At 36.7% G+C, this 23,947-nt stretch overlaps 4 protein-coding genes across 16 annotated transcripts in view; 3 read left to right on the forward strand and 1 right to left on the reverse strand.

Annotated features, from left to right (window-relative positions):
• The window catches only part of zgc:112334, a gene marked incomplete at its 3' end in the record, with an annotated part of 817,035 nt that overhangs the window by 789,078 nt on the left and 4,010 nt on the right, over positions 1–23,947 (forward strand).
• The window catches only part of prkar2ab (protein kinase, cAMP-dependent, regulatory, type II, alpha, B), a 773,085-nt gene that overhangs the window by 745,130 nt on the left and 4,008 nt on the right, over positions 1–23,947 (forward strand).
• dennd2db (DENN/MADD domain containing 2Db) lies at positions 72–22,977 on the forward strand. Of its 5 annotated transcripts, XM_087302676.1 has the most exons (15): positions 72–213; positions 2,661–2,732; positions 11,609–11,763; positions 12,112–12,224; positions 14,946–15,015; positions 15,096–15,633; positions 15,968–16,243; positions 16,336–16,791; positions 16,915–18,015; positions 18,102–18,250; positions 18,497–18,668; positions 18,826–18,876; positions 20,198–20,279; positions 20,359–20,592; positions 22,629–22,977. In XM_087302676.1, exons 9-15 carry the CDS (start codon positions 17,917–17,919, stop codon positions 22,715–22,717), a joined length of 876 nt encoding a protein of 291 aa, XP_087158802.1. In that variant the 5' UTR covers positions 72–213; positions 2,661–2,732; positions 11,609–11,763; positions 12,112–12,224; positions 14,946–15,015; positions 15,096–15,633; positions 15,968–16,243; positions 16,336–16,791; positions 16,915–17,916; the 3' UTR covers positions 22,718–22,977.
• The window catches only part of dram2b (DNA-damage regulated autophagy modulator 2b), a 9,144-nt gene continuing 8,156 nt past the window's right edge, over positions 22,960–23,947 (reverse strand). For 8 of the 9 annotated variants that reach the window (XR_015521136.1, XR_015521137.1, XM_087302604.1 and 5 more), the window contains one exon: positions 22,960–23,930. Coding sequence is in view for 7 of the 9 variants with exons in the window: in XM_087302604.1 (XP_087158730.1) it covers positions 23,808–23,930 (123 nt within the window). In the remaining 2 variants the exon portion in view is untranslated. 9 annotated transcript variants of the gene reach the window in all.

Raw genomic sequence — 23,947 nt, forward strand, 5'->3', positions numbered from 1 at the left:
TGCGCGTTGCTGTGGGCGTGGCTATGTGAGTTGACCACGCCCCTCGACTGTGCACGTGTTTGTTCACAGCTGAGAATCACTGACAGCTTGAACGTGTGTGTTTTTCAGTCAGCGCGTGTGTGTGTGTGAGAGAAACAGCAGCATCACAGACAGAGATGAGCACAGAGAAGTGGAGGACAGGACAAATACAACAACTACACACTCCAACCGACAGTGAGTATCACACACACATACACACGCGCACACACACACACACACAAAACGCGCGATAAACAGAAATAGACAATAAAAACGCCAAACACACTCTATAAACACAGGAAAACACACTTCAAACACCAAATACACACTATAAACACAATATATAATCACTAAACACATACTATATAAGCACATTAAACATATTGTAAAACACCCAACGCATACTAAACACAATTTAAACACTAATCACACAGTAAAAAAACAAACACACTATAAACACACAATATGAACACTAAACACAAAGTAACACATCAAACACTATAAAAACACAATATGAACACTAAACACACAATATAAACACCAAACACACTATAAACACACAATATAAACATTAAAGCCACAGTAACACATCAAACACTATAAAAACACAATATTAACACTAAACACACAATATGAACACAAAACACACTATAAACACACAATATTAACACTAAACACACTATAAACACAATATAAACACCAATCACACTATAAACACACAGTATATACACAACATGACCACAAAACACGCAATATAAAAACAAATGCACTATAAGCACTCAGTAAAACACCAAACACACACCATAAACACACAATATGAACAAAAAATCTCTATAAATACACAATATAAACACTAAACAATATAAACACACCATATAACCACTAAAGCCACCATGTAAGCATTAACACACTATAAACACACAATATTAACACTAAACACACAATATAAACACAATATAAACACACAATATAAACACTAAACACACTGTATAAACACACAATATAAACACACAATATAAACACTAAACACACTATATAAAAACACTAAACACTAAACACACAATATAAACACTAAACACACTAAAAACTATAAAAACACAATAAAAAACACTAAACACACAGTAAAATACCAAACACACAATGTAACACAATATAAACACACAATAAAAACACTAAACACACAATATAAACACTAAACTAACCATAAAAACGCAAAACACACACAAAAAACACTAAACACAGTAAAATACCAAACACACAATATAAACACTAAACACACTATAAAAAAGCTAAACACACTTTATAAACACTAAACAAATTTTATAAAAACTAAACACATGATATAAACACTAAAAACACAGTAAAATACCAAACACACTTTATAAACACTAAACACACAATATAAACACTAAACACACTTTATAAACACTAAACACACTATATAAATACCAAACACACAGTTTAAACACTAAACACACTATAAAAAAAGCTAAACACACAATATAAACACTAAACACACTATATAAACACTAAACAAACTATAAAAAAGCTAAACACTTGATATAAACACTAAACACACTTTATAAACACTAAACACTTGATATAAACACTAAACACACAGTAAAACACCAAACACACAATATAAACACTAAACTAACAATAAAAATGCAAAACACAATATAAACACTAAACTCATGATATAAACACTAACACACAGTAAAATACCAAACACGCAATATAAAACACTAAACACACAATATAAACACTAAACAAAATATAAACAGACATTATTAATGCTAAACACACACAAAAAATGCTAAACACACTATATAAACACTAAACACACACTAAAATACCAAACACACAACATAAACACTAAACACACAGTAAAATACCAAACACACAATATAAACACTAAACAGAATATAAACAGACACTATTAATGCTAAACACACACAAAAAATGCTAAACACACTATATAAACACTAAACACACACTAAAATACCAAACACACAACATAAACACTAAACACACAATGAAAAGGCTAAACACACAGTATACACACTAAACACACTATATAAACACAATACAAAACACTAAAACCACAGTAAAATATCAAACACACACTATAAACACACAACATAAACACTAAACCCACAGTAAAGCATCAAACAGACACTGTAAACATTAAATCTGCATATAAATCTTCTATTGTTTATGTTTAGTTTGGTTTATGGTGTATGTTTTTCACTTCCTCACACTAAATATAATGTGTTTTCTGTATTTTTTTCATTCTTTGAAGTTACGCGACAGTTAAGAGGCACCTCTGTTAGCTAAATAAAGTGTGTGACAAACTGAACTGTCTGTGATGTATAAGAAGTGAGATTTGAAGACTCTCGTTCCTCTTTCTCACTCACAAACACACATAGACTTTTTTATTTTTCCTGTTGCCCCTTGACAAGAAATGAAAGTAGTGATTCATCCTGATTCCTGTGAATTTACCAGCTTGTTTTGAGTTAAATGATAGCAATCTCTCTCTCTGTGTGTGTGTGTTTGTTTGTGTGTGTGTGTTTGTTTGTTTGTGTGTGTGTGCGCGCATGTGTGTGTGCGCGCATGTGTGTGTGCGCATGTGTGTCGATCAGACGTTGATCGCAGTGCCATGAAGAAGATCAGCTCCATGTTCTCAGCATTACAGGAGAAGTTCCAGAGAGCAAGTGAGTCTTGCGTTACATATTTTTTTATATGTGTGTGTGCATTTAAATTGATATATACAGTGTGTGTGTGTGTGTGTGTGTGTGTGTGTGTGTATGTACATATATATATAGATAGGGGTATACTGAAGTCACCGTTCTGTCATGGATTCGGCACGACAGGAATAAGCTTCAATTGTCCAGTGTTTTTTTTTCCTTTTGTTACTTTTGAACAAGCAGAAGTGTTTCGTCACGATCAGCTACAGAACTAAAAACTTCTTGTTATGCAAAAGTACAAAACAAGCACAATAATGAAAAATAAATCTAATTAAAATATAAATATAAGGTGCAAGGTTAAATTTATTGTTGTTTGAAAAACAATCTGCTGTGCACACTCACTGGCCACTTTATTAGGTACACCTATCCAGCTGCTCATTAACACATGGCAGCAACTCGATGCATTTAGGCATGTAGACATGGTCAAGACGATCTGCTGCAGTTTAAAACTAGCATCAGAATAAGGAAGAAAGGGGATTCTGCCCTGAGTATTTCAGAAACTGCTGATCTACTGGGATCTACCGAGCTCTGCAGAAGAGCATCTCTGAACACACAACACCTCCAACCTTGAGGCGGATGGGCTACAGCAGCAGAAGAGCACACCGGGTGCCGCTCCTGTCAGCTAAGAACAGGAAACTGAGGCTACAATTCACACAGACTCACCAAAACTGGACAATAGAAGATTGGAGAAACGTTGCTGCTCTGATGAGTCTCCATTTCTGCTGACACATTCGGATGCTCGGCTCACAATTTGGCCTCAACAGCATGAAAGCATGGATCATCCTGCCTTGTATCAGCGGTTCAGGCTGGTGGTGGTGGTGTAATGGTGTGGGGGAGATTTTTTGGCACACTTTAAACTGATGGCTTTTTATTTGCATGTTTTTTTATGTTTTTTATTTACATTTTAACAATGTTACTATTAACTATTTTATTCTTCAGTAGGTTATGTATAAAATATAGTGATTCTAATATTTTAATAATTAATTTGATTATTGGAAATCACCAAGCGACCTCCACGTTGGGAACCACTGGGCTAGTTGGTTACATTTTGTTGCTTTTACAATACAATACAATGCTTGATTGTCAGACTTGCATCTGAAATTTTTCTTGCATAACAGCACGGTAAATACAGTATTTCTTACAACGAGACGAAGACATTTAAAAAAAACCTAATTATTTTGCACAGCCTTTATTCAGCTTAAAGACAGCATGATGTACAAATTATTAACACCGTGGCCCGATTTGCTTACGGTACCTGATAATGAATATCTTTTTTATTTGCGGCTGGGTCATGTAATTTATCAGGAAACAAAGTAACAGTCATAGATATTTACAGTGTGTTTATATATGGGTATCAGTTCCTTTCATATGCATGTCTTCTCCATTATTATCTGATCCATTACTTCTCACCATGAGAAAAACAAGGTGTTGCACGCAGATTCAAATGTGTGTGTCTGAGAGCCCTGAATTATGATTGGCTTGTATGTTCTTTAGATGAGACAGAATCTTATATTTACATAGTTTTTTCCGTTTAAATGCAGTTGACGGAGGTTTTACTTTATTTAAATGTTGACTATTGTTTAATATAAACTCATATTTCATTATTAGTTGTCGTGTTTTCTGAAAAAAAAAAAGTTTTTCCTTTCATCTCAATTATGCTGACTTGGCAAAGTCACCATAATGCTTTACAGTACAATGTGAAACAATATTTAAACCAGGGGTGTCCAAACTCAAGTCCTGTAGGGCCGGTGTCCTGCAGAGTTTAGCTCCAACTTCCTTCAACACACCTGTCTGGAGCTTAGTATACCTAGAAAGAGCCTGATTAGCGAGTTCAGGTGTGTTTAATTGGGGTTGGAACTAAAATATACAGGACACCGGCCCTCCAAGACCGAGTTTGGGCAGTCCTGTTTTAAACGGTAACTCCTCCTACATTTTTAAAGCCACCGCCACCAAACTCTGAACACTTCTTCTGGAGGGTCTGACTCGGGTTGCTATGTCTTTTCTAACTGATCGGATGTACAGATTTAATTTAACTTGCGATTAGATCTGTGAAAAACCGATTGACTTTTCTTGGTGGTGGAAAACGTTTGTACAGCAAGTAGGGTTAAGCCATGTCGACCAATTTGGCATTGTACTTTGTCTAATGTGAAACATAACGATGGATGATGGAATCGTTATCATGTAAAGAGGGGTGCGAACGGTGTGCGACTTATTTGAGGATTACTTGAGGAAGATTATCACACGTTTGGGGGCATTATGAGTCCCGCAAATGCATAGAGACTCCTGGATCTTCCGGGAGACTTGGGATGTCTGAATATCACGTTTTACAACTGTAGTGAGACACGATCCAGCAGTACATCCTTGATAAACTGTCTGACGTGCACTGCTCTCTGGAGCTCAGACGAGCACATGTCAGAGTATGGCTGTGTGTGTGTGGTCATATGATGTGGATTTACAGCGGATTGAGGGCTGTTCAGAAATGCTAGGTAAAACACGGTGTGGATGTGGATCATTTTTGTTTTAAAATGCCATTTTAATACTAACATGTATTAGAGTAAATGAGGCCTGATTGTGTATTTTTCGCGAGCAGGTTTGGGACAGGGGCGGGGTGGAGGCGCGGAATGTTGTCTATTGGCCATCGGCGGTGCACAATGTCATTGTCTATCGGCCCAACCCTAACAGCGACCTAATATATAGCATTTAAGCTGTTTATCACTAGCCTGTGTCTTTAAACAACATTATAAGCATGCTAGCATAAGGTAAAAAGTACTTCACTTATCTATGACATTTTTTTTGTTAAGTTGCTATAATAATGTGTCAACATTTGCATTTTAAATGTTTTAAATGGTAAATATTTAAATCTCATTTAATCTTTAGGATTGCATGCTATGTATTTTTGTCTGTTCATATACTGTAAGATATGAATGCAGCTTTTTAAAAGTGTCATGTTTGTGCTGTTAGAAAGCTAGCATTGCTCTAAATCATGCTGCATAGCTTATGTGAGCATAGCTGCATAGCTTATGCATCCAGTTTTTAAACATGTTATTAGCATGGTAATACATGCTACTAACTTGAAAAAAACATGCTTTAAGTCATGTTTTCAACATGCTTATTAATGCTAGCAATGTGCTAAACCATGCTAGAAACTTTATAATTGTGTTCATTTTTAGAAAACTGCTAAATAATTTTAGTAACGTGCATGAACATGCTAGCAACTTCATCAATGATAAATGTTACTATGTTATTTGAATATTTTTCCCCATGTTTATTGATGCTAGCAATGTTCTAAATCCTGCTGGAAACATGATCAGTTCTTTAATTTTAGAAACATGCTAATTTGTGTTAGTAACTGGAAAAAACACTGTTTAATTCATACCAACAACATGTTTATTGATGCTAGCACTGTGGTAAATGATGCTAGAAAAATGATCATTCATTTAGTTTTAAAAACATGTAATTAACATGCTCATTCATGTTAGTAACTTGTAAAACAGTGCTCTAAGTCATGCTAACTACATGCTTATTGATGCTAGCAATGTGATAAATGATGCTAGAAAAATTATCAGTACTTTAATATTAAAAAAACATGTCATTATCATGCTAATTCATGTTAGTAACTTGTAAAATAGTGCTTTTAGTCATGCTAGCAATCTGCTTATCCATGCTAGTAATGGGCTAAATCATGCTAGAAACATTATCAGTCTTTAAAAACATGCCATTAACATGCTAATTTGTGTTAGTTAATTGAAAAAACAGTGTGCTCAAGTCAAGCTAGCAACATGTTTATTAATGCTAGAAGTGTGCTAAATCATGCTAAAATGATCAGTTCTTTCATTTTAAAAACATAATATTAACATGCTAACTAATGTTAGTAACTTGAAAAACAGTACTCTAAGTCATGCTAACGACATGCTAATAATAATATTAATATTTAAAAACATGTCATTATCATGCTAATTCATGTTAGTAACTTGTAAAACAGTGCTTTAAGTCATGCTAACAACCTGCTTATTCATGCTAGCAATGTGCTAAACCATGCTAGAAATTTTATAATTGTGTTAATTTTAGTAACTTGCTGGAACAGGGTGCTAAATCACGCTAGCAACTTATTCAGTGTTAAAATGCCATGTTTATTGATGCTAGCAATGATCTTAATCATGCTAGAACAATTATTAGTACTTTAATTTTAAAAACATGTCATTAACATGCTAATTCATGTTAGTAACCTAAAAAACAGTGCTCTAAGTCATGCTAATAACATGCTTATTCATGTTAGCACTGTGCTAAATCATGCTAGAAACATTATCAGTACTTTAATTTTATATTAACATGCTAATTCATGTTAGTAACTTCTAAAACAATGCTTTAAGTCATGCTAACAACATGCTTATTCATGCTAGCAATGTGCTAATCATGCTAGAAACATTAACAGTAATTTAATTTTAGAAACATGTTATTAACTTGCTTATTTATGTTAATAATTTGAAAAACAGTGTGCTTAGGTCTTGCTAACAGTATGTTTATAGATGCTAGCATTGATTTAAATCATGCTAGAAACATTATAAGTATTTTAATTGTAGAAACATGATATTAACATGCTAAATTATGTTAGTAACTTGAAAAAAAAAGATTTGTCATGCTAATAACTTTAATGTTAAAATGCAACATTTATTTTTACTGTAACTTTGTTTTTTGTTTTTTTAAGCGATCATCAAAGTTTGCTATAAACTTTACTCCTCTAGTGTGAATATGAACATACACAGTGTGATAATGTCAGAGAGGTTTAATTTAATCTCTCAGTCCATGACACCAGAGGAATGTTATGAGGAAACTGAAAACAAATGTGACGGTGAAGTCTGTCGAAATCAGATTAGATTGGTTTAGACTTGTTTTTCTCGGTGAAAATTAGCTGAAGCAGCATCTTCATCCTAATGAAATGATCTAAAATCAACACGAAGCCCTGCTGAAAACCCTTTCAGCACTGTGTAACTGTGTAGTCATGGATGTTTATGTAATCTGCATTAAGCAATGAGAAAGTACTTGTAAATAGTCAATTATTGAAAAAATACTTGTAATCAGATTACAGTTACTTTTTATGGATTACATGAGTACATATTGTTAACACAATGGCAGTGAGTTGTTTGCAATTAATTGATTCTTCTCATTTTAACGTTTGTATTTTGTTCATAATAATCCTGCCGCTTGTATAAATTCATTATTCTTTGTGTTTGTGATGTTTCTGTAGTGTGCTGTGTTTCTGTAATTCTGCCATCTGCACTAGTGTTTTAGCTGGAATATTAGATGTCACAGGGATATTTGAAGTTTTTCAATATTGTTTTTGTACTCTTGCTGTTTTAAATGTATGTTATGTTTGGTATATGTTTGTGGTTTAGTGTTATTCAGTGTTTCTTTCAGCAAACAGTTACAGTGATGTACATTAGTGTGAGTATTGTGGACTATTAACTGTTCATCATTGCACTTTAAACACAAGCTGTCGAGACTCGTGTTGATCATAAACAATAAAGATATTTATAATTTCTATACTTGTCAAAATAGCACAAGATTATCCTGCTTTAATATATGTGACATCAAATAAAAGCAAACAAAAGAGCACAAAAGTAATCTATATGTAATCTAAAAGTAATCTACAAAGAGCACAATAGTAATCTACAACAGTTATCGGAAGGTAATTTAAAAAGAGCGCAAAAGTAATATACATTTAATCTAAAAGTAATCTACGAAAGCAATCTAAAAGCAAACTACAAAAGAGCACAAAAGTAATCTAAATGTCATAAAGTAATCTACAAAGGATCACAAATGTAAGTATATTACAGTAATCTAAATGCAAACTACAAACCAGCACAAAAGTAATCTAAATGTAATCTACAAAAGAGAAAAAAGGTAACCTATATGTAATCTAAAAGTAATCTACAAAGGTAATCTGCAAAAGCACAAAAGTAATCTTCTGTAATTTAAAAGTAATCTACAAAATATTATACAAATGATTGCAAAAGTAATCTATATTTAATCTAAAAGTAATCTACAAAAGGCCACAAATGTAATATTTACAGTTGAAGTCAGAATTGTTAGCCCCTGTGAATTATTAGCCCTCCTGTTTATTTTTTATCCAATTTTTGTTTAACGAAGAGCAGATTTCTTCAACACTGATCTAATTAGAATAGTGTTAATAACTCATCTCTAATCACTGATTTCTTCTTTGCCATGATGACAGTACTTGATATTAGACATTTAAAGGCTTCACTAGGGTAATTAGGGTAACTAGGCAGGTTAGGGTAATTAGGCAAGTTGTTGTATAATGATGGTTTGTTCTGTAGATTATCCAATATAGCTTAAAGGGGCTAATATTCCTTTTTTTATTCAAAACTGCTTTTATTCTAGCCAAAATTAAACAAATAAGACTGTCTCCACAAGAAAAAATATTTTTTAGACATGCAGTGAAAATTTTCTGAATCTGTTAAACATCATTTGTGAAATATTTAAAAAGGAAAAAAAATTATATATATATATATATATATATATATATATATATATATATATATATATATATATATATATATATATATATATATATATATATATATAATAATCAAAGTATTAGGCGTGCTAATAATTCTGACTTATGTTGTATGTAAGTATATTACAGTAATCTAAAATCAAACTACAAACAAGCACAAACATAATCTAAATGTAATCTACAAAAAAAGCACAGAAGTAATATAAATGAAATATAAAAGTAATCCACATGGGTAATCTAAAAGCAAACTACAAACAAGCACAAAAGTAATCTATGTACTTTAAAGTAATTTACAAAAGGCCACAAATGTAATATATAAGTATATTACAGTAATCTAAATGCAAACTACAAACAAGCAAAATCATAATCTAAATGTAATCTACAAAAGAGCACAAATGTAATCTAAATGTAATCTACAAAAGAGCACGAAGGTAATCTAAATGTAATCTAAAAAAGAGCATGAAAGTAATCTAAATATAATTTATAAAAGAGCACGAAAGTAATCTAAATGTAATCTACAAAAGAGCACGAAGGTAATCTAAATGTAATCTAAAAAAGAGCACGAAAGTAATCTAAATATAATTTATAAAAGAGCACGAAAGTAATCTAAATGTAATCTATAAAAGAGCACGAAGGTAATCTAAATGTAATCTATAAAAGAGCACGAAAGTAATCTAAAGGTAATCTACAAAAGAGCACAAAAGTAATCTAAATATAATCTATAAAAGAGCACAACAGTAATCTTAAAGTAATATAAAAGTAATCTAAAAAGGTGATTTAAAAGCAAACAACAAAAGAGCACAAAAGTCATCTATGTAATTTAAAAGTAATCTACAAAAGTATTATACAAATGATTGCAAAAGTAATCTATATTTAATCTAAAAGGGATCTACAAAAGGAAACAAATGTAATATTCGATTAGATTAGATTAGATTCAACTTTATTGTCATTACAAATGTACAAGTACAATGCAACGAAATGCAGTTTAGGTCTAACCAGCAGTGCAACAGCAGCAAGTGCAGGATACAGGAATAAGTTATAAAGTGCAGTTATTGAAAAACTATGGAGATATTTACAGATGGATGAACCATCAACATTATATACAGGTTGGATTAGCTATGAACAGATTTACAATATATGAATATATGTGCAGGTTGCTATTAATATTCAGTAGTGTGCAGATAAATAAGCATGATGTAATGTAATGTGTATTTATATTGCGCATTTATTGTGTATGGCCATACACCCAAAGCGCTTCACAATCATGAAGGGGGCTCACTCCATACCACTGCCAGTGAGCAGCATCCACTACAGTAATATAAACGCAAACTAAAAACAAGCGCAAAAGTAATCTAAAAGTAATCTACAAAAGAGCTCAAATGTAATCTAAAAGTAATCTACAAAAGAGCGCAAATGTAATCTAAAAGTAATCTACAAAAGAGCGCAAAAGTAATCTAAAAGTAATCTACAAAAGAGCTCAAAAGTAATCTAAAAGTAATCTACAAAAGAGCTCAAATGTAATCTAAAAGTAATCTACAAAAGAGCTCAAAAGTAATCTAAAAGTAATCTACAAAAGAGCTCAAATGTAATCTAAAAGTAATCTACAAAAGAGCGCAAATGTAATCTAAAAGTAATCTACAAAAGAGCGCAAAAGTAATCTAAAAGTAATCTACAAAAGAGCTCAAAAGTAATCTAAAAGTAATCTACAAAAGAGCTCAAATGTAATCTAAAAGTAATCTACAAAAGAGCTCAAAAGTAATCTAAAAGTAATCTACAAAAGAGCTCAAATGTAATCTAAAAGTAATCTACAAAAGAGCTCAAATGTAATCTAAAAGTAATCTACAAAAGAGCTCAAAAGTAATCTAAAAGTAATCTACAAAAGAGCTCAAATGTAATCTAAAAGTAATCTACAAAAGAGCTCAAAAGTAATCTAAAAGTAATCTACAAAAGAGCTCAAATGTAATCTAAAAGTAATCTACAAAAAGGCGCAAAAGTCATGAATAAATAAGTAATTACCATAATTGTCATTTGAAAGGTTATAATGCTGACTCTACACATATTGTGATGTTGTTTGCAACAGTTGGTCAGAGTTCATCAGTCATCAGAGAGTGATTGTGTTGTCTGATGTGGTTCAGGTTTCTGTTTCTCCTCTGAGGTTTGGAGCACAATGTGTGTTTGTGCTGTCTTGTTCTGCTGTGGTTTCTCTGAGCTAGTGTGTGTGTGTGTGTGTGTGTGTGTGTGTTTGTGCATCTTTGTTCTGCTGTGGTTTCTCTGAGCTGTGCGTGTGTGTGTTTCTGTTCCCCTTTAGAGGCCGGAGCCCCTACCCCCGTGGTCGTGGTGCCCCCTGCTGGACGGGAGAGTCACTGTGGTCTGAGATTCTTTGAGTATCTGCTGGTGGTCAGTCTGAGGAAGAGGAGCAGCGGGGTGGGGTACGAGCCACAGGTCACTTACCAGTTCCCTAAGGTCAGGAGACACACACACTTATACTCATACATATTCACACACACGCACACACATACATTGATACATATGTAACCCCACCACCTAACCTGCTCCGAGCTGGTATCAAACCAGCGGCCTTCTGCATGGGAGACGGATTCTCTAACAAGGAGGCTAAAGATCATGGCCTTTACCTTCTGTCACTAGAGCACCTGTAGAGGTCAGAGGAGTGAGGTTTACCTGCACAGCACTTACTAGCTGACATCCGTTACACATACATACAACCCCAAATCAGAAAAGGTTGGGACAGTATGGGAAATCTGTTAGCAAACCAACAGCAGCAGTAAGGTGTGATGAAGTGTGTGTGTGTAGCGTGAGGTGATGGGGCGGCTGCAGCGCGAGCAGGAGGAGAAGAGCATGAAGGCGGCTCATCTGTTCTGCTTCCCTGAGGGAGTCCACTGGGCCCCAGTGACAGAGTACAGCAGGTACACACACACACTAACACACAAACACAAATACACACATCTGAATTCACAATGGCTAACACGCTTGTGCACACACACAAACACACACCTAAACAAACAAGCTTACACAGACACACAAGCTGGCATAAACACACACACATCTGAACAGACACACACATCTGAACACACAAGCTAATACACACACACACACACACACACACACACACACACACACACACACACACACACACACACCTAAACACACAAGGTAACACAAACAGACACACACACACCTGAACACATGCATTTAATACAGTCTAACACACACACACACACACACACACACACACACATGCATCTGAACACACAAGCCAAAACACACACTATCACAAAAGCTAACACACATCTGAACATACACACACACAAGCTAACACAAAAATTCACAACTGAACACACACAGGTTTGTTTTCCTATCTTAGAGAGGACACTGCAGACTGTTTTTCTGTCAGGTTAATGATGTTTTCCACAGCCACTGCACCACTAATCCCACACTCAGAAACTCACAGAAGAAAAAGCGAAATGAAATCCTATTCACCATCAAATGAAGCACACAGTTTTACTTTTACCACTGAGAAGAAGTCGGATGCCTTTTTTATTTTATTGTCATTACATTTCATTAACTCAGGACATTTGAGCCTCACACACACACACACACACACACACACACACACATGCACACTTTCACAACTCCTCTCACCACATGCATCATTTTCACACCTCTGAACGGACGCTTCTGGAAAGACCGCAGGATGTTGATGAGTTCATTAGAGTCTATTTGTTTTCTTTCATCAAACTGACTCATATCCTAACATAGAAACAACTCGTGTGTGCACGCAGTGTTAGAAATGAGGTCTGTTCTGCTGATGCTCATGCTGAATCTCTGAATGACTCTCTGAATCAGTGAAGACCCTCTGAATGACTCTGAATCAGCGATGAATCTCTGAATGAATCTCTGAATCAGTGATGGATCTCTAAATGACTCTCTAAATCAGTGTTGAATCTCTGAATGAATCTCTGAATCAGTGATGAATCTTTGAATGAATTTCTGAATCAGTGATGAATCTCTGAATGACTCTCTGAATCAGTGATGAATCTCTGAATGACTCTCTGAATCAGTGATGAATCTCTGAATGACTCTGAATCAGTGATGAATCTCTGAATCAGTGATGAATCTCTGAATGACTCTCTGAATCAGTGATGAATCTCTGAATGACTCTCTGAATCAGTGATTACACTCTGAATAACTCTGAATCAGTGATGAATCTGTGAATGACTTTCTGAATCAGTGATGACCCTCTGAATGACTCCCTGAATCAGTGATGACCCTATGAATGACTCCCTGAATCAGTGATGACCCTCTGAATGACTCTGAATCAGTGATGACCCTCTGAATGACTCCGTGAATCAGTGATCACCCTCTGAATGACTTTGAATCAGTGATGAACCTCTAAATGACTCTCTGAATCAGTGATGAATCTTTGAATGACTCTCTGAATCAGTTATGAATCTCTTAATGACTCTCTAAATCAGTGATTGACGAATCTGAATCACTTTCTGAATCAGCGATGAACCCCTGAATGTCTCTCTAAACCAGTGATTGATGAATCTCTTAATGACTCTCTGAATCAGTGATGAATCTCTGAATGACTCTCTGAATCAGTGATAAGTTTCTAAATGATTCTCTGAATCACTGATGAACCTCTGAATGACTCTCTAAATCAGTTATTGATGAATCTCGGAGTGACTCTGAATCAGTGATGGATCTCTAAATGACTCTCTAAATAAGTGTTGAATCTCTGAATGAATCTCTGAATCAGTTATGAATCTGTGAATGACTCTCTGAATCAGTGATGAATCTCTGAATGACTCTCTGAATCAGTGATGAATCTCTGAATGACTCTCTGAATCAGTGATGAATCTCTGAATCAGTGATGAATCTCTGAATGACTCTGAATCAGTGATGAATCTCTGAATGAATCTCTGAATCAGTGATGAATCTTTGAATGACTCTCTGAATCAGTGATGAATCTCTGAATGACTCTCTGAATCAGTGATGACCCTCTGAATAACTCTGAATCAGTGATGAATCTCTGAATGACTCTCTGAATCAGTGAAGACCCTCTGAATGACTCTGAATCAGTGATGACCCTCTGAATGACTTTGAATCAGTGATGAAACTGTAAATGACTCTCTGAATCAGTGATGAATCTTTGAATGACTCTCTGAATCAGTTATGAATCTCTTTATGACTCTCTGAATCAGTGATGAATCTTTGAATGACTCTCTGAATCAGTTATGAATCTCTTAATGACTCTCTAAATCAGTGATTGACGAATCTCTGAATCACTTTCTGAATCAGCGATGAACCCCTGAATGACTCTCTAAATCAGTTATTGATGAATCTCTTAATGACTCTCTGAATCAGTGATTGATGAATCTCTGAGTGACTCTAAATCAGAGGTGAATCTCTAAATCATTTTGTGAACTTCTGAGTCAGTGATGAACCCCTGGAAGACTCTCTGAATCAGTGATGAATCTGAATGACTCTCTGAAACATTACCGAATCTCTGAATGGCTTTCTGAATCAGTGTAATCGGTGTAGATCCCTGTTTCTCTCAGTCAGTCAGATGTGTTTGTCGGTGTGTAGATCTGAACTGAGGTTGATTCTGTGGTTCTCCGCAGCGAGACGTTCTCCTTCGTTCTGACTGAAGTGGACGGCAGCCGCAGGAACGGCTACTGCAGGAGGCTGCTGGTCAGTTCAGCTCCGCTCATTATGAAGCTTGTGAATGTGTTCGGGTGGTCTTCTGAATCATTGTGATGTGTTTGTGTCAGCCGGCAGGTAAAGGTGCTCGTCTTCCTGAAGCGTACTGCATCATCAGCCATGTGGCCTGTTTCGGCCTCTTCTCAAAGGTGAACAACACACACGTTTACATTTACTCATTCAGCAGACGCTTTTATCCAAAGCCACTTAACAATTTATTTACTTTTATTCTTTAAGATTTGTATAGGTTAAAGGGCTTCTGTTTTATCCTTTTTACAAGATGGAAGATCAGTTTTTGTTGTCTCCAGAATGCTTCAGCTCAAATGACCCATCAGATTGCAGAATATGCCCCTTTAGAGCTCAAATCAAGTGTAGCCGTTTATGAACTCTTTAAATGCAAATGAGCTGGTTCTCCCCACCCACCATTTGCACATGTATGTCAGATAAACAGCAGTCAGTGACAGAGACAGACATGGATTCATGTATTGACGAATCTCTGAATGACTCTCTGAATCAGTGACGAATCTCTGAATGACTCTCTGAATCAGTGATGAATCTCTAAATGACTCTCTGAATCAGTGTTGAATCTCTGAATGACTCTCTGAATCAGTGATGAATCTCTAAATGACTCTCTGAATCAGTGTTAAATCTCTGAATGACTCTCTGAATCAGTGACGAATCTGAATGACTCTCTGAATCAGTGTTGATTCTCTGAATGACTCTGAATCAGTGATGAATCTCTGAATGACTCTGAATCAGTGTTGAATCTCTGAATGACTCTCTGAATCAGTGATGAATCTCTGAATGACTCTCTGAATCAGTGATGAATCTCTAAATGACTCTCTGAATCAGTGACGAATCTCTGAATGACTCTCTGAATCAGTGTTGAATCTCTGAATGACTCTCTGAATCAGTGTTGAATCTCTGAACGACTCTGAATCAGTGATGAATCTCTGAATGACTCTCTGAATCAGTGTTGAATCTCTGAATGACTCTCTGAATCAGTGATGAATCTCTAAATGGCTCTCTGAATCGGTGATGAATCTCTAAATGACTCTCTAAATCAGTGTTGAATCTCTGAATGACTCTCTGAATCAGTGACGAATCTCTGAATGACTCTCTGAATCAGTGTTGAATCTCTGAACGACTCTGAATCAGTGATGAATCTCTGAATGACTCTCTGAATCAGTGTTGAATCTCTGAATGACTCCCTGAATCAGTGACGAATCTCTGAATGACTCTCTGAATCAGTGTTGAATCTCTGAACGACTCTGAATCAGTGATGAATCTCTAAATGACTCTCTGAATCAGTGTTGAATCTCTGAATGACTCTCTGAATCAGTGATGAATCTCTAAATGACTCTCTGAATCAGTGTTAAATCTCTGAATGACTCTCTGAATCAGTGACGAATCTGAATGACTCTCTGAATCAGTGTTGATTCTCTGAATGACTCTGAATCAGTGATGAATCTCTGAATGACTCTGAATCAGTGTTGAATCTCTGAATGACTCTCTGAATCAGTGATGAATCTCTGAATGACTCTCTGAATCAGTGATGAATCTCTAAATGACTCTCTGAATCAGTGACGAATCTCTGAATGACTCTCTGAATCAGTGTTGAATCTCTGAATGACTCTCTGAATCAGTGTTGAATCTCTGAACGACTCTGAATCAGTGATGAATCTCTGAATGACTCTCTGAATCAGTGTTGAATCTCTGAATGACTCTCTGAATCAGTGATGAATCTCTAAATGGCTCTCTGAATCGGTGATGAATCTCTAAATGACTCTCTAAATCAGTGTTGAATCTCTGAATGACTCTCTGAATCAGTGACGAATCTCTGAATGACTCTCTGAATCAGTGTTGAATCTCTGAACGACTCTGAATCAGTGATGAATCTCTGAATGACTCTCTGAATCAGTGTTGAATCTCTGAATGACTCTCTGAATCAGTGACGAATCTCTGAATGACTCTCTGAATCAGTGTTGAATCTCTGAACGACTCTGAATCAGTGATGAATCTCTGAATGACTCTCTGAATCAGTGTTGAATCTCTGAATGACTCTCTGAATCAGTGATGAATCTCTGAATGACTCTCTGAATCGGTGATGAATCTCTGAATGTCTCTCTGAATCAGTGATGAATCTCTAAATGACTCTGAATCAGTGACAGACATGGATAAAGCAGAGATTCAGTTTATTAGTCAAAAATACCACAGTACGGTTATTTGATGTATTTGTGAGGGGAGATAATTCAAGCGTTCGGGGGAGTCGTGGAATGGGTGGGGAAAACTACACGCCTGCGCCTCAAAATCACTGGGATTCGGATCCTATTTTAACATCAGGAAAATTTTAAAAAGAGATATGTTGCGTTTCAATCTCTCTAATAGGACAGTGGACACACTATACTACACACACTTCTGTACAAACAGCTAACAAAAGTTGATTTTGCATCAATGATTGAAATGTGTATTTTACAAAACACATTTTAACCTAAAATAGTTAATCATAATAATCAAAGCTAAACATCTGAATTATATTCCAAATTTAAAGTAAAAAAAATATAAGTAAATTGCTTCCAGTAGTATCTTGTTTGGCCGCAGTACCAGACTTGACCACCAGTTTACATTGGTGAACATACAAGGGCGCCCCCTTGTTTTTAGAAAGATGAACTGAAATATAAACTTTTCATACTTCTGACAATATTTTTAAAGTAGTAAAGGGCCGTTTGGTGGTATTTGAGTTTAATATAGTCTCTAAAAAACATCTAAACAAAATTTATAGGTGGATTGCTGTAGCAAAGTAATGCTTTAGGACTCTGATGTTGTGTGTGTGTGTGTGTGTGTGTGTAGATCTTTGATGAGGTGGAGAAGCGCCGGCAGATCTCCACCGCCATGATTTACCCGTTCATGCAGAGTCTGCGGGAGGCACCGCTGCCTTCACCCGGCAGCACCGTCAGCATCAGCAGCTTCATCCCGGACGCCGGCACACAGGTGTGTATCTGTGTGTGTGTGTGTGTGTGTGTAAATGTAACATTCTGTAGTGCATTTAGTGACTAAGGCCCTTTGGTTGCTGTCAGATCATCCGGCTGACGCGGCCTGCAGACTCCTGGCTGGAGCATGTGGATTTCACTGCGCTTTTCAGCCGTCTGAACGATGAGGAGCTGCTGCTGGTGTTCACCGCTGCTGTGCTGGAGCGACGAATCATCTTCATCTCAGAGGAGCTCAGGTGACCAGCAGCCAATCACAGCGCAGTGCATCGCACACGCATCAACTGTGTTTCCATACAAATATGTGAATTAGATTTATTGCATAACCATAAACCGGTGGATGAAACACTGCTATTGACTATTGAAGGACACATATTCTCGTAATAATACTTTCAACAGAATGACTCGGTTTGCTGTGTTTGAAGAAAAGAAGTGATCAGTTTATTTTATTGTGTGTGTGTGTGTGTGTGTGTGTGTGTGTTTAGCACTCTCTCGCAGGTTCTTCATGCTGTAGCAGCGCTCCTGTATCCATTTGTGTGGCAGCACACGTTTATATCAATCGTTCCTTCAGTTCTGATCGACGTTTGTGAAGCACCGACTCCATACCTGCTGGGTGTTCAGAAGAGCATGATGGGGCTGATCACGGACCACAGCGACGTCAGTCTCACACACACACACACACACACACACACACACACACACACACACACACACACACACACACACGAAGGCGGAATTCTTCTGAAACTCATTATTGATGAACTAAAGGATCATTACTGTACACGAGTCTGACGTTTCTGCGTTTGTTTATCAGGTGATGATTGTTGATCTGTCGACTGGAGCGCCAACTAAATTCATCACAAGAGTGAGTTACTAATGCGCGCACACACACACACACACACACACACACACAAACAGACTGTCTGTCTGTCTAATTTCATTTATTCATAAAGTTCCACATGACTCTCATTACTGTGTATAGCAAGACAGTGTTTGTTCACTGTTTCAGCCACTAAAGCACTTCAGAAACCACATACCTATGCACTGACAACCAATCAGAACACCAGACAGCATAGCAACAGTCTGACAACCAATCAGAACACCAGACAGCATAGCAACAGTCTGACAACCAATCAGAACACCAGACAGCATAGCAACAGTCTGACAACCAATCAGAACCACCAGACAGCATAGCAACTGTCTGACAACCAATCAGAACCACCAGACAGCATGGCAATAGTCTGACAACCAATCAGAACCACCAGACAGCATAGCAACTGTCTGACAACCAATCAGAACCACCAGACAGCATGGCAATAGTCTGACAACCAATCAGAACCACCAGACAGCATAGCAACTGTCTGACAACCAATCAGAACCACCAGACAGCATAGCAACTGTCTGACAACCAATCAGAACCACCAGACAGCATAGCAATAGTCTGACAACCAATCAGAACACCTTACATCATAGCAGCAGCCCTGACTGCATAGCAACACTTTGACAACGACACAAATGCATTGACAACCAATCAGAACTCCTAACAGTATAAAAATACCATGACAACCAATCAGAACACCTTAAAGCATAGCAACACCCTGAGAATTACATTGGCACACTGACAAACAATCAGAACACCCAGGGAATCCCACAGTTGCGCTGGCGGCCAATTAGAACACCTGGCATCACAGCAACACCCTGGCAACCACATAATTGCATTGACAGCTAATCAGAACCTCTAAAAACACAGCAACGCCCTGACTACCACTTCAATGCATCCAACAGCCAATCTGAACACCTGGCAGCTTAGCAACACCATGGCAATCACACCAGTGCACTGGCAACTAATCATAACACTTAACAGTATAGCAACACCCTGACAACCGGTTAGAACACATAGCAGCATAGCAACACCCTTACAACCAGTTAGAACACTTAACAGCATAGCAACACCCTTACAACCAGTTAGAACACCTAACAGCATAGCAACACCCTTACAACCAGTTAGAACACCTAACAGCATAGCAACACCCTTACAACCAGTTAGAACACCTAACAGCATAGTGACACTCTGGCAACCACACCAATGCACTGACAACCAATCAGAACACCTAAGAGCATAGCAACACCCTAGCAACCACAGCCCTCTATAGATGGTGATCTGACTGGTGTTTCCGTGATGTCAGATTGGAGATGAGGAGTCTCTGCTGCCGCTGAAGCTGAAGGAAGAGCTGCTGTCGGGATTGTCCGCGCGCACGCACCACGCCTGTAAGTTCAGTATAACCACACTATCAGGCAGCTTCCTGTAAGAGTGGCGCTCACTTCCTGTTGTTGTGTGTTCTGGCAGCTACAGAGCAGCTGAACCGGCTGGTGTCAGAGGCCTTCCTGTCCGTATTCGTCAAGACTGTCGGCCATTTCTCGGAGCACATTAAGCGTGGCGGGAAACCCCGGCAGTTCCAGAAGAAGAGCTTCCTAAAAGCTGTGGAAAACAAAACCTACAGCAGCTTTGTTAAGCTCTTCATCCAGACGCAGATGTTTGACCTGTTCATACAGGAAGAGGAAACACAATCTAACCCTAATGGTACATGCATTAAAACACTCTCAAACGAGTTTATCAGTTCACATTCTCTCACTTTTCCAATCATAATAGTGTTAATAACTCATCTCTAATCACTGATTTATTTCTCTTTATCATAATGACAGCACATAATATTAATCTAGATATTCTTCAAGACACTAGTGTTCAGCTTACAGTGACATGTAAAGGCTTCACTAGGGTAATCAGGGTAAAGTTAGGGTAATTAGGCAAGTCATTGTATAACAGTGGTTTATTCTGGAGACAATCCAACACTATTATTGCTGAAGGGGCGAATAATATTGTGCTTAAAATGACTTTAAAACTATTAAAAACTGCTTTTATTCTAGCCAAAATAAAGTAAATCAGACTTTCTCCAGAAGAACAAACATTAGCGGAAACACTGTGAACAACTCCTGAATCTGTTCAACATCATTTTGGAAATATTTGAAGAACAATATTAATAGTCACAGGAGGGTGAATAGTTTTGCCTTCAACTGTATTTACAGTCAAGCCCGAAATTATTACACCCCTGGCAAATTCTGACTTAAAGTTTTTGTTCAAATGTTAACTAGAGCTAAGAATAATTTTTCCACAATGATGACACTTTTACATTGTCATTCGGGACAGGCATGAGTCATTTCTGTTGATAATAATAATAATAAAGCTAGCTGTTTGAATAAAAGTCACTTCAAGTCAGAATTTGCCAGGGGGATGAATCATTTCGGGACTGACTTTATAAATAAATAACTATAGTAACATAAATACTACATAGTACTATAGTTTTGGAATCTTTAGCAAAATATTTGAATTGATCTGTTGTGGAGATTCTACAGTTGCTATGGTAACAAGACAACTGTAGTAATTGATCTGTTGTGAAGATTCTACAGTTGCTATGGTAACAAGACAACTATCGAAATTGATCTGTTGTGGGGATTCTACAGTTGCTATGGTAACAAGACAACTATAGTAATTGATCTGTTGTGGAGATTCTACAGTTGCTATGGTAACAAGACAACTATAGTAATTGATCTGTTGTGGAGATTCTACAGTTGCTATGGTAACAAGACAACTATAGTAATTGATCTGTTGTGGAGATTCTACAGTTGCTATGGTAACAAGACAACTATAGTAATTGATCTGTTGTGGAGATTCTACAGTTGCTATGGTAACAAGACAACTATAGTAATTGATCTGTTGTGGAGATTCTACAGTTGCTATGGTAACAAGACAACTATAGTAATTGATCTGTTGTGGAGATTCTACAGTTGCTATGGTAACAAGACAACTATAGTAATTGATCTGTTGTGGAGATTCTACAGTTGCTATGGTAACAAGACAACTATAGTAATTGATCTGTTGTGGAGATTCTACAGTTGCTATGGTAACAAGACAACTGTAGTAATTGATCTGTTGTGGAGATTCTACAGTTGCTATGGTAACAAGACAACTATAGTAATTGATATGTTGTGGGGATTCTACAGTTGCTATGGTAACAAGACAACTATAGTAATTGATATGTTGTGGAGATTCTACAGTTGCTATGGTAACAAGACAACTGTAGTAATTGATCTGTTGTGGAGATTCTACAGTTGCTATGGTAACAAGACAACTATAGTAATTGATCTGTTGTGGAGATTCTACAGTTGCTATGGTAACAAGACAACTGTAGTAATTGATCTGTTGTGGAGATTCTACAGTTGCTATGGTAACAAGACAACTATAGTAATTGATTCCTTCCAATTGGCAACAGCATGGTAGGCAACATCTAATGTGAATATCTCTGTGAGTTAACCATAGTAAAACCGTAAAATATTGCTTAAAGTTATCAGGAAGTGGAGATACGTGGCTGCATTCGTGTTTTAATCAATAATTCTGACTGTGTTGTGAAATAAGTGAACTATTGTGTGTTTTTGTTTGTGATGATTGACATGGTGGAATTAAGTCAGCGAGTGCGCGCACCGTCAGACTCCCGCGCTTTCAACAGTTCTCTTCATTATTATTTTTCATTAACAGCACGTATTGTTGTTGTTTTTCTGCAGGCTTCTTTCACAGGAAGGTGAAGGAACATCGCGACAGGATGAAGCAGGAGAAGGCGAAGGCTGGATGGGTGCGAGGTGTGGTGATTTGAGCACTTTTATTTTGACACAATCGCCTGAACAAATCTAATGCTGATTATTGTTTTACCATAATAAAATATTAAGCTATATCCGAAATGCTGCTCGTTCGAAAATCTCAGCTCATATTTTCAACAATATCCGAAGAACAAAAACGAGAAACTGTGTGTAGTATTATTTCCAGTCAAATCTGACTTCTGTCTGTGTGTAATCGTCATTAGTGTGTTGCAGTATTGTAATAAGTATTACAATAAAGTTTGTTTTAAAATATGAACAGCTTTTCATTTTATTCAAGAGGTATGAAATGTTATATTAAATGTTGTACAAGTCAACCACTATTATACAGTTTCAGTGCCATAATGAATGCACTTCTAAAACCAGAGAATTTGGTCACACTTTACAATAAGATTTCATTAAGTAATGTATTCACTAACCTGAACCAAGTATGAACAATACTTCTACAGCATTTATTAATCATAATTCAACATTTACCTGAAATCCAAACTCATACCTGTTAACATTAGTTAATGCATTGCGAGTTAACATGAGTAGCTCTACTTTCATTAATGTTAACAAAGATGAATAAACAGTAACACATGTATTGTTTGTAAATACATTAATAACAAATAATACAACTGTATTGTAAAGTGTTACCACACATATCTGCAGTTTCCAGCAACACTTTCAGCATTTATTATGCATCATAATCTAATTTCAGGCATCGTGTAAAAGTTGTACGAATGTCGTTTAAAAGTATGAAGTTTGAGAGTTTCTCCACTGTGTGTACTCTGCAGTGTTTCTGTCTTGAACCCTGTGTGTTGCTGCCCTCTGCTGGAGAATCAGTCTGTCAATATAGATTTCTACAACATTAATCATATGGGTAGTTTCCAGCAAGAAACTTTAGCATATCATACATCAAGAACAGTCAAACCGCTGCAGTCAAACGACTGGAGCAAACATATTAATAACATGACTTCAAGCATTGTGTAAAGGTTGTATGAATGTTGTTATGAGGTTTGAGCTCTTCTCCACAGTCAGTCCAGTGCTTCTGTTTAACCCTGTGTTTTGCTGGAGAATCTCAGTTTTTCTGTCCAGCTGTGGTCATCAGATGCTCCCGGTCAGCAGCGGGGACGTCTCAGTCGGTCCTCGTGCAGAAACGGGCCGGTAATGCTGCGATTCGTACAGATGGTTGCTCTGAAGCTCGGCTGAGGCACGCAGGTTGATCTTCTGCACAGACAGACAGG

This window comes from Danio rerio, chromosome 22, assembly GCF_052040795.2.
Source record: "Danio rerio strain M-AB ecotype USA chromosome 22, GRCz13ab, whole genome shotgun sequence".
In the NCBI taxonomy this organism is placed as follows: Eukaryota; Metazoa; Chordata; class Actinopteri; order Cypriniformes; family Danionidae; genus Danio; species Danio rerio.

Coding starts and splice junctions, on each gene's coding strand:
- dennd2db (XM_087302677.2), top strand. CDS start 17,917: ATGATTTACCCGTTCATGCAGAGTCTGCGGGAGGCACCGCTGCCTTCA. Junction 18,669..18,825: donor TGATCACGGACCACAGCGAC/GTCAGTCTCACA, acceptor TTTGTTTATCAG/GTGATGATTGTTGATCTGTC. Junction 20,593..22,628: donor AACACAATCTAACCCTAATG/GTACATGCATTA, acceptor GTTTTTCTGCAG/GCTTCTTTCACAGGAAGGTG.